The sequence below is a fragment of the Schistosoma mansoni genome, chromosome W (assembly GCF_000237925.1).
Source record: "Schistosoma mansoni strain Puerto Rico chromosome W, complete genome".
NCBI classification, from domain to species: domain Eukaryota; kingdom Metazoa; phylum Platyhelminthes; class Trematoda; order Strigeidida; family Schistosomatidae; genus Schistosoma; species Schistosoma mansoni.
The window spans coordinates 14587120-14599264 of record NC_031502.1 but is presented as its reverse complement, the minus strand read 5'-3'; the positions used below and the strand labels follow the sequence as shown (position 1 = coordinate 14599264).

Below are 12145 nucleotides of genomic sequence, written 5' to 3'. Positions count from 1 at the left end.
ATTAGTTTTTTATATTGTGTCCTTTTAAGGACAATAATAATAAAATTAGCATCAACAGCAGAACGATAATATGACTGGTAATACTACTATGAACAATTAAACACTAATACTTTTATATATTGAGTTTATAAGTACCCATCTATCTTCTTTCTATCATAAAAGTATATAAAGCCTTACAATTCACCTAACAAACTATAACGTCAACAGAATAAGCAACAACTACAATATACACCTTATCTCGAAATAATGTCAGAGGAAAAACAATGGACTGAAGTTTTCCACGCAATAGACAAAGACAAAAATGGGTTTCTTACACGTGAAGAAATCGCACAATGCTTAAAAGAAGTTGGTGTTTGTCCAAATGTCGCAGACGTAAGTGACCACAGTTCTTATTTTTAGTAAATGCATCATTTCCCCGTCTATCAGCTAGTTTCCGTACGGAATTTTGAAAGTTCATGTTAACATTTGAATGTGACTAGCATTTAAATAGACATTTGGAAAATAGAATGTTGTACTCCATTTCAATGATTCCATAGTAAATACTCCATTTGTATAATAATATATTATATACAGACAAGAAGTATACCATCCTAAATTAATGGTTGATTACTGATCTTTACATGGCAATCTTAGTAGGTCCGAAATAAATTTCCAAAAGTTACTGTTTGTGAATCAGTTTTCGCTCTAATGTGAAGTTTCAGCTAGTGTGTTTCTATTTATTGCATGTAAACTCTGAGTAAATAAAACCCCAATTTCGTCATAGGAAGTGTTGTCTTTTTTTCTTAAAAGTCATTAGAGTACTCCAATCACTTGTTGAACATCTACAATAATTTGCGACACCGAGTTAATACTCACGACTTCTGGAAGTTAAGCCTTACATATTAGAGACTATTTAACCTCATGAATATTCAAAACATTAAATTTTTCTAGGTATTTAATATGTTTTGTATCCTTTTCCTTACGTGACCCGTTGGTGGCTATTTTGGTTAATTTATTCACAAAGCCGCGAGTAATCTTAGACTGAATATGGTAAGCGAACAAGGAAATGAATGAAATATCATTCTTTTAAAATCAACGTAGGTTAACCAAGAAAATTAGAGTGATTAGGAGGTTTTAAATATAAAAACGAATTCAGAATAGACTGTTTGACCTAATGGTTGTCAAGATAACTATTTTCTACTTGTTCCAAATGTACCTGAATGTAAATTGCTCAAAGAAGACTAAAACGTTTATTCCTTTCAAAGAAATATATTTTAAAGTGGGATATCTAAATAACCGTAATTACTTTAATAAATGAAATTCCTTTTCTCACCAAGATAGTTTTCAGAAGAATTCCTGGTGGAATAAAAGAATACATTTTGTTCCACCAAACATTTATTTTGGAATCCCTGGCTTGAGAAACTAAACAAAAGAATGTATAAAAAAACGTTAAAATCATATTAAAACATTTAGATAATATATGGAATAATATCACGTAACTTTGACGTAGTTGGGCGATTTATAGCCCTTGTTTGTTTCGATGAACAAGTACTTTTGTTTTAATATTTCAATGTATTCGTATTTGAATTTACTTTTATGCTATGCTTGATCATGCCTGGTCATTATGATTATGAAAGTTAACAGTCTAACCCCGTAAAATAAAAGGATTTGCACTGTTGAATGTAAAACAACATTTTTGTTATGACTACTAGAATAACAGTGCTTTGAAAATTTAGGTTGTTCATATATATATATATATATATATATATATATATATATATATATATATATATATATATATATATTCCAAGTTACCACCTGCTTCGTGATGCAGTTTGATGATTTCCGTAGTGTATGTCCTATCCAGATGCAGCATGATTTTCTAATTTCCTCTTCAGCTCGAATCGGGTTGTTTTTTTCTCTTCCACAACAGGCTGTTGCTGGTGGTACGTGAACAACGGACATTCAGTATCTTGCGTAAACAATTGTTTATAAATACTTGCACCTTTTTGATGATGGTTGAAGTAGTTCTCCACGTTTCAGCTCCATACAGTAGGACTGTCTTGACGTTCGTATTGAAGATTCTGACTTTGATGTTAGTTGACAGTTGTTTTGAGTTCGACATGTTCTTCCATTGTAGGAATGCTATCCTTGTTTTGCCAATCCTCGTCTTTACATCTGCATTAGATCCTCCTTGTTCATCGATGATGCTGTTCAGGTACATGAAAGATTCTACCTGTTCGAGAGTTGCTCCATCAAGTGTGATTGGGTTGGTGTTATCTGTGTTGTATTTGAGGATGTTGTTTATTCTCTTGTGTATGTTGAGGCCTACTGATGCAGAGGCTTCTGCCATAGTGGTTGTCTTCACCTGCATTTGTTCGCGTGTACGGGATAGAAGATCTAGGTCATGTGTGAAGTCCAAATCGTCTAGTTTCATCTAGGCTATCCATTGTATTCCTTGCTTCCCCTCAGATGTTGGGGTCTTCATAATCCAGTCAACCACCAAAAGAAATAGAAAGGGCGAGAGTAATATTTATTGTTTATGTATTATATTAACATTTGTACGTGTCTCTGAAAATCGCGCTTATTTCATGTAGAAAATAATCAAGGAAACTGATATGAATAGTGATGGAAAAATTTCCTTAGAAGAGTATTTGAATGCACTAAGAAAACTCCCTCCTCGTGAAAAGTGGTAAGTTTATTGGTACTTGATAAGCAAGTAATTTTTTTTTAATATCTTTGAAAGTTGAGCGCTTTTGATTGACAGCATAAATATAAAAGAGGATATCATCTGGTAAGAACCAAAATATAGTTAATAAGTAATTGCTAATCAGATTTATTCAAGGATGTGATATTTAATTAGCTGATAATAAACACCTTTGAAGAATTCACCAATGAGACTATACGTGAGGACACTTTTAGCCCCCAATAGACTATTCATTGATATCAGCATTGTACTTATGAGGATAGCAAAATCTCATAAATAAAATAAACTGTTTGTACTACCATCCATACACGACTCTAACTGTTACTTGATGTTTGGAGGTTCATTTGCATTAAGTTGTGTACAGCATTACCTTTTGTGTTTCAGTGATTTATAGAGTAGTGATTCGACAATATGATCACCTGAGTTTTAATTGTTACCATTATTAGTATTATTCATAATATCTTTCGACATTCAATCGTCTTACTGTCTTTATTTTAAGTGTTGCACGATGGAGAGAAGTGTTTCAGTCTATAGACAAGGATGGTTCGGGAAAAGTTTCTATCAAAGAATTGGATGAATTTCTAAAAACCTCCGGTATGGATATAGACCAAAATAGTTTACGTAATTGGATGACACAAAATGACAAAAACAAGGATGGTGAACTAGATTATGATGAGTTCTTAGCCTATGTACGTCAAACATACAAGTAATGTTTTGATGACTGGTTTAATAATGGTCAGATGATTTTTTATCTGTCTGTTTAAATCACTTCTGAAGTGAATAACTTATGTTGTTTCATTAGAATTAGAAGGTTTAATTAACATGTTTTTCAAATAATAATTTCTATAATTAAATAAAAATATTTTCTAAAAACAATTAAGTTCTCTGCTTACTCTTTTATAGATAGGTGATGTCCCATGAACATGGTAATTAGTTTGGTTAAGATAAACCAAAAACTCATTACTGATCATCATAAACTGTAAACGATGTAACTATTACACAAAACGCTGATTGTTAAGTCAACTGACTGGGATTCACACAATTTCAGCTATCAAAACAATTGTTTATTTGTTTTGTTTGCAAATGGTTAGTTTTCATTAAGATATGTTTCAACGGTGGAAGGAGCATACTCTAGAAAATTGAAGTAGATATTATCACACAAGCGAAAAGCAAGGAAATTAAGCTCTCAATTATACTAATTTCTTGTCAGTTAGATGATTCGGCATTTGTTTTTCACTCACAAAAACAATGACTGTGATGTACACTATTCGTCTTTTATCGAAGATTAGTTTATGTTGACTGTTTATAAAAGTAAATTCACAGATAATTGTGATTTATAACGACAAATTTTAATTCAAGCTAAAATCTTCAATTCTTCGCGGAAGATAAACAAGACCTTGTTGGTTTATGTTGACAATTATACCATAAGATTCTCAGTGCCACAATTAACCAAGTACATTAATAAAAGCACTGTTTCTGAAACTCAAGAAACGTACTTACAAGTAGTTTTATAAATCTTGAGCTTCTTTCCTGAGACAGTGTAATTTGAGAGGGTATTCAATTACGTACAAAGGACAGAGGTTATTGTTGGCTTCTAATTCCGGTTTAAAAACAAGAGGCTGTATTGGTACTCTTTTACCTAGTAATGATCAGTCAACTGGTAGTCGCACAGCTAAGTGTTCTCAATAAGGAGACTGAGGAAGAATTATACATATTTTCCCATGACATTTGAACAAACTTAGTTCGCATTTGATATTATTAGATGTAATGTTGATAAAATATGACTACTTATTGATATAATTCAACTTAAAGCTTTGTGATTATCTATTCAACACAATTATTAGTTTAACAGTTACATTCACTGGTCGATCTAAGCTAAACCACTATTGAAAACCTGGAAGCAGTGGACGACCGTTTAGTCTTGATATGGGACTCCTCATCAGCACGCATCCACAATCGATTGAAGTTGAACATTTACACCGTTGGATTCCTCTTCAATGGTGTAGGTGTTAAGCGTTCGCGCACGAGACCGAAGGTCTTGGGTTTGACTATCGTGTGCGGGCTCGTGGATGAGAACTGTTTAGGAGTCCCATACGAAGATGAAACAGCTGTCCAATGATTCCAGATTTTCAATAGTGGTTTAGCTTACATCGACTCATGAATTCGAGTATTGAAATACTGCAGTCTTCACGAACTTTCATAGTGAAAGTTATTATTATTGACACATCTAAAACAGGGATATCGTAGTAATCCAACTACGATTATTTGGATAAACCATCACTTCAAATTTGCACAAAATGCATGGGTTAGCTTCAGTTGGTGAAAAAACAGAGGAGTAAAAAACTAAAGAGTTGATGATATTTTGCAAAAAACATGAACTCGTAAAATCGAATGTAGCTTTTAAGCAGGCGATGATAGCGTATGAATATCTTTGGTGCTTTTACTAAAAAAGGTCTGGATGAAAATAGCTGTTTAAATATAACCCTGAACCGTTAAATAAATAAGTTGAAAAGCTGAAAAATTTAGAAACATACTGTTATAACGAACATCAATGGGAAACTCTTTTCAAATGTATCAATAAGAATTTATATTTTCAACAATTAGGAAATCCAACTGAAAATTTCTTTGAAGGGGAAATCTCCCCCATTTTATAAAACTTTAAATTTATTCAGCATATTTAGATGCACCATGATCAGGAATAAGTCTTTTTTGGTTTTTATAATGTATTTTACTCATCGCTGATGCAAAACTCCAATTATTGCATTTAGACAATTCTTTCTTGGAATAAAACATTTGATCTACTTCAAAATGTCACCAAGCAGGATGTATATTTATCAAAGACGAACTGACTAAAAGAAAACTGAGGTTCTGATTCGGATGACTTTCATCCGGCTTATTTATCGAAATACGCAGGCGTTATTTATTCAGGGATATTATATTTTGTACGCTTCTTTTGCCTAATAGTTTACGGGTATTCATTATTATATTATTTACTAAAATCAGTCAACCAGATTTACTGTTTTCAGTCATAGGCAGTCCATTATTGTGCAATCAATCTGATGATTGGTTGTTTGGAGAAATATTTTATGTGGTATACATTTAAAGAAATGATGTCCAATCTATAAGCTTTAACAGCTAATAGATTTTCTGGAAAGAAGTATAATATATATATATCTAGTATATCCACATATCGGTACCATGACGAGACGGTTAAGAAACGAATATCCATATATTATTAGCTAAATGTTATTCCGAATTATTTTACAAAGTGAACCACCGTAAACCTCTTCTGCATGTGTTGTTTCTACTCATCTGTACTTTTTTCATACAGAAAACCTCTTACTATACTATCGTTTACAAATTGTTATGAAAATGATAGCTGATATCCCCGCGGTTTTTGCATTTATCTTATTTTCAATTTTCTGTTAAGCCATTTTAGCAAACGTCTGTGAATAAGTAAAATTCGTCCTTGAATTCTCTCGGAATTTTCCATTGTTTACTAGCTAATTATAAACTATTACGGTACTTTCGATCTTATTATTTTCCTTTGAAAACATTCAGAGTACTATTAACCTACAGGAAAGTACAACCAGAAGTTTTCCCAAAAAGTTGAAAGAAGATGGGTTTTGACCTTATTTGTAACCATAAATTGGAAAAAATGAGGTAAGATATTTCACACTTACAATGTTTTACTCCAAACTAGGAGAAACAAATATAGCTTCATGCTCTACGTAAAATGTATCGGATTATGTTAACACATTGAAGTGCTGTATTTAGTGCTCACTATTTTGAATCAATCATTCTAACTAAGGAGTTATCTGATAGACAACCAGCTGAAGAGTAAGGGGTAGGGTAAAATATGCGTTCGGGATTCCACCGCTAGCTACCATCCACTTTTACTTATATACGCTTGTGAATTAATGGCTATATGGAGATAAACCGAACCGGATGCAAATGCTAATTGCAGTCCTAAATGTCAATAAAACATTTCAAACAAAATGTAAAAATTAGTTAGAGCAATATCCTTTTACAGAGCATCAAACGCTAAAATAACTAAAATTTGGGGTGATGTTCTAAAAAATTACTGACCAAAAAGACATGGCTAAGTAATATAAAACATTCGTATTTTGGTTATTTATTAGAGTCATATATTCAATAAATGGTACAGTTTTTCGTATGAAACATTAGGAGATTAATAAAAAATTCTATCTAACCACTGAAGAAAATACTGCATGGTTTAACACTCTTTAATAGGCTCACTTAAGTGGCCAGAGATACTATTTTATGAGATTTTAGTCTGGTAGTAAATACCGATAGTAAAAGATGTTTTAACACAAACACAGTAGGATGAGACCATTTTCAACATAGAATTAGTTAAATATGCATGATACATCAGGTTTATGTTTGTCTTCCCTCACTGGGTAATCACACCATAGATTATTTGGATACATTACAATCCATAGTATTGACTCATCGATGGACAATAGCAGACTAAGAGAGCATCATTATAAAACTGCTGGTCATTACATTGGTAATTTCTTGACTCACAACCCATGGCTTATTTTCTGGTTAATTGGCTACATCATATAACGTATCAAAGGCTATCAGTCGTTTCCACTTTTACTTATTTTTACGATGGATAAACTTCTTCAAGTAACTTTCACAGCATTAAATTTAAAAATTATATTTAAAATGATCTCAGTAATTGAAATTCAATTAACTTCAACGTTGCATTTGAATCTGGTCAGGTGGCTTCAGGAAAATAAGCAGTGAAAATTATCAAAGATAAATGGGGTTCATAAAAAGTCTGTATTGAGTGCTTGTTTAATCATGTTTAGATTTTGATTTGAGGATAGCGCGAACATGATTTATTTGATCTAAAATGTATTCAAAATGTGACATCTGTATCTGGTTGCTATTGACAAGAAAATCTTAATGAATAAACAAAGCTTGTGGCTATAGTCCGTGACATGTTAGACGATTCTCTATAAAACGAAGGTAGATTTGGATAAATTAAGCTTATCAATGTAAATAACGATAGAGGATAGTCGGATGGTATACTGTGATGTTAATTAAAATTAACAGGAGATAAATACAAAAATGACGATTGATTAAAAAGTTAAACATATGTTGTTGTCGCTGTCATTGGAATAATGTTTCTAAAAGTATAGATAGGGTGAATGTTTAGAGGAACGTTTTTATTGATTAACAGATGCCATGATGTGATTTAATGTACTCTATTTGTATGGATTTACCCATATATATAGAGCGTTGGCTATCAATCTTTCCTTGGGATCACCTAAACCTTTATGAAGCAATATAGTCCCATCAAAATTGATCTTCTTCACCGTTTATAAGGCGTGTGGTACTAATTATGATCTCTACTTAAGCTTTTTGGGGTCTTTTGAGAATAAAAAAAAACATGCTTCCTTCACCCTTATATTCAGCTGTCTGAATGTCTCCCACATATACGTGGTGGAATTCTTTGTGTTTAATTTCATAGGCACTAACTCATTGTTTCTCTTTTTGAATTATGTCTTTGACTTTCACTAATGCCGACGTAATAGTACAACCAGAGCGAAAATATACTTTATGAAACGTTTAATTAGAAGCCTCCTTACGTCCTTCAATGTTACTATACGGCAAGGAGTGACTAAAGTGTTATTCATCTCTTAGTAAACACTATGACTTTATTTTCCTTTCTTTTTAATAATCATTTCCAAAACTCTAAAGTAATTGTTTACACTAAGTGTAGGTCTTATTAGATTTAACTTAAGCCATTTTTCTTCTACATCCGTTATTAGATGGTTACTCTTGTTTATTGAAGTTCTAGCAACTGTTGTCTTCATCAAAAGTAAACATGTGATATGCGTTCTAGTCGAACTTCAGAATGTACCGATTCTCAGAATATACTAATTTTCACATCATTTTCATATAGCCTTTCAATCAAACAGTGGTGAAACGCTATTTCGTCGTCAATGTATGTTACCCTTATCCTACTCTTGAATTCTGGTGTATTTTTGATTCCATGATCACTATGTTGTCATATGGTTTAGATACCCTAGCTAGGTACTTCTCTAGATTGTGTCTCAGTGTGTTTATAAAATCAACCACCAGTTAGTCTTGTGAATCTTTAGTAGCCCATGAATATAAATAAATGGCTTTGTTAGTTTAGATGAAATAGATGATAAAATATAGAGTCTATTGGTCGCTGTGAGGAACAACTCAAGAATGTTTAGAGTGCGTTTCTATTCTTCTAACTGCAAAAGATTTCAATATCGATGTACAATAATTCCTAGTCTGACAAAAGTTAGTGAACTAGATGACTACTTCATTTGTCTTCAAGTCAAATTGATTGTTGTATATAAGGCATAGGCAACAACAATCTCGTCTCGTTCAAATTAATAAATAAAAAAAACTACATGAAATTAATTATATTGTTTACATAGATGGGAAAATTTCAATACCGAAAAACGCTTCTACCAAATTATGCTAGTACGCCATTCAGTTAATTCTGTTTTGTTTTGTATCTGTAAGACATGGCATTTGAAAATAAAAAGTATAGGCAGAGCGGTGATAGGAGATCATAGGGGTTTTTGAAAGATTACTTGTCGATATCTGGATCACCAGATGTTTATGAAACTGGAGTTAGACTCAGAGTACTGAATAAAGTTGGTAAATCAGTTGGTTAAGTTTTGGGGAACCTACCAGGTGAGTTGTTTGTGATAGATTATTAATGTATGGTCACAGCCTGAATCAATTCATCCTGTTCGCTAGCGTACAGTTAAATTAAATTAGAGAAACTGAACAAAACTGAAGCACAACATCAGTCCACAAAGTCATTCGCTTTAGATAAAGCAGTATTAGAAAATGAAATCTAATTTAGGGTCAAAGATAAACTTATTCTGTTGCTCCGAATCAATTAAATAAGAAGGAAGGTGAGTCCCAAGTTTAGCATAATTCCCCACTTTCATTCATTTTTTGAAGGATTTTCCATGTATTTGATGTACACAAATATTTACATCAATATTTTGATCCCATCGCTTTTCAAAATGCAGCTTCACTTTCTGTGGGCTTATCTGAACTATTGTAACCTAAATCGACAATATACTTTTGACAGTTTCTTCATTATGTACGAATGTCTGATTTAAAACCGCTTTGTCGTCGTCTTTTTATTCTATTCACTACGTCAACAAATACTAGCTTGGTAGGATGACCACAATAGTGATCGTAACGTGACTTGATTACCCTTTTCTCTATATTACAAAATTGTAGAGAAAATAATGTTTATCATTGAGTGTCGTAACGCGCGTTTTTGCACAATCATATACATAGATTCCACACTTTTATTCTATAGTTCTTTATAAACCGATGTCAAGTTACTGAAGTTCATAACGTTTTATGTCCCAAAACGTCGCTAGCAATAATGGGTTTCCAAGCATTATACCCTTTAACAAAACGAGAAGTTGAATTATTGAAAATGATAATGAGCGTATGGTCCCTATCAGTTAATTCGGAGGCAAATAAAATATATTACTAAAACCCTTCAGTCTGTTCATGGATTGGATCCTGTCATACATGTATCCAAAATGATACCCGAAATATTTGTTTTCTTATTTATGGTGTTGAGATACATTCAAGCATGAAGCCGTTTTTGTTATAGGAATATTTAGTCCTAAGTTTAGGTTTTATTAGCTCTGGAAATAACATTCAGTCGAATATGTAATAGTTAGGATTATCTTCGAACCATAGAATATGGTACACACGAACTTCATTATGCACTTAGAGTGACTTCACCAAGCTCCCCAGGACTCTACCATCTGGCCAAAATCCAAAATTAGAGTCCTCCTTTTCACCCATTTTTAGTTATTCACAATTCTTCGTATCCCATTATTGCAAAGTGGCTAGTTTGAATCCTAGAACCTCTAAACAAGTCAGTCGTAAGAGGAAGCGTCAAAAACATTTTTGACTTCATATCCAAGGTTGGAGGTGTGATTGTTTACAGAAAACATATGATTTCTTTAGATTTCATACCTTTATTTATCAATTTATGACTAGTTGAGACAATCGAGTTTATATGTAAGTAAATATCAGGAAAACAAATCAGCATTGAGTTCCCTGAGGGAAGTCTTAATTAATTACTTATAAAGTGTACACTGAACGTTAATTTTGTCTTCATCAATATCCGTTGAAGAGACATTGATGGAATAGATATGGATACGCTTTTCGGTTTAATTTTAACTGATTCCTCAGAAAGCTAGAAAATGAACCCCTCAACCAGTTAGTCGGCAAACTAGAACTATAATGTCGTCACATCGACGATACAACCATCATCGTAGATCAGAATAATGGCAAAGAAGAAGTCACTTTGACAGCGTACACTCTGGGATCACTTTTACTATCAAGGACGAGTGTGACAACAAATTAATTCTCTTTCGCATCTTACTAAGTACAAGGGATGTCGGCTCCTTAAGCAGAAACATGTAAATATAGTATAAGTACGCATACTTCCTTAGTTTTACTCCCATCCGCCAGAAAAGAAATTTGATCAGATGTCTTACAAGCAGGAAAACAAATCTTCCCAGATGACGCCGTAACGAAGAAGTTGGAGTATATCAATAAAATGATAACGGAATAGACTTCCCGAAAGGCTTTTTAAAGAAGTTAAAGTATACAGGGAAAAATTGGAAATATGGACTGCTTGTAGGAAACCACTTTACTACAACTCAAAGGAGATGTAGCTACCGATATCGTGTGACAGATTAGTGACGATGTTTATTATTACATAAGTATTTTCTGGTAGATCAATAATATCTACTCAAACAAAGTATAAGCTATCTGAGCATGTTTATTCACTGTTCATTTACAAATCTCGTGGCTTCTGAGGAGAGAGCTATGTAGGGAATACTACCAGGCAACTTAACCACCAAATGAGCAAACGTCTCCCAGATTGATTTGATAAGGATCAGAAAAAGATAACATGTAGCCCTACCTTGGTACACCTGGTTAACAGTAGTTCTATGATAGATAAAACCAAGTTATTTCAACCGATTTATCGTATACCCTTGTCGTTTCCCAATAGGGTTTCATTTCATTTCCTACAGATAGCAGAAGCTATAGGGAACTGAAACCTATAACCCTATCACAAGGGGGTTTTTGTGGAGATTTAGTAATTTTATAGTTAAGATCATGAGTCAATTGAAGCTAGACCACCGTGGAAAACCTGGAAGCACTGGACGGCCGTTTCGTCCTATTATGGGACTCCTCAGCAGTGCGCATCCACGACCCCGCACTCGCGAGATTCGAACCCAGGACCTACCAGTCTCGAGCCAGAGCCCTTAACCGATAGACCAATGAGCTGGCATCCAACGGTGTTAATGTGTTCTGACTTTGGTGAAACCGAGACTCTGCACTCGACAGTCTAAAGAATAGCTTACAGTTGCGCCTGTAGGAAATTGC

The 12145-nt window shown here is 33.3% G+C and overlaps 1 protein-coding gene across 1 annotated transcript; it reads left to right on the top strand.

The window, feature by feature from the left end:
* The first annotated feature begins 212 nt into the window (after positions 1 to 212).
* Positions 213 to 3562, top strand: Smp_096390 (similar to 16 kDa calcium-binding protein). Its single transcript, XM_018788672.1, has 3 exons — positions 213 to 372; positions 2120 to 2191; positions 3202 to 3562. The coding sequence occupies exons 1-3, from the start codon at positions 247 to 249 to the stop codon at positions 3394 to 3396; spliced, it is 393 nt and encodes a 130-aa protein (XP_018654192.1). The 5' UTR covers positions 213 to 246; the 3' UTR covers positions 3397 to 3562.
* The last annotated feature ends 8583 nt before the right edge of the window (positions 3563 to 12145 follow it).

Bases quoted from the DNA above. Each gene is read 5' to 3' on its own strand.
- Smp_096390 (XM_018788672.1), top strand. From the start codon at position 247: ATGTCAGAGGAAAAACAATGGACTGAAGTTTTCCACGCAATAGACAAA. The intron at 373-2,119 runs GTAAGTGACCAC...CTTCCATTGTAG, and splicing joins TTTGTCCAAATGTCGCAGAC to GAATGCTATCCTTGTTTTGC. The intron at 2,192-3,201 runs GTTCAGGTACAT...GCACGATGGAGA, and splicing joins CCTTGTTCATCGATGATGCT to GAAGTGTTTCAGTCTATAGA.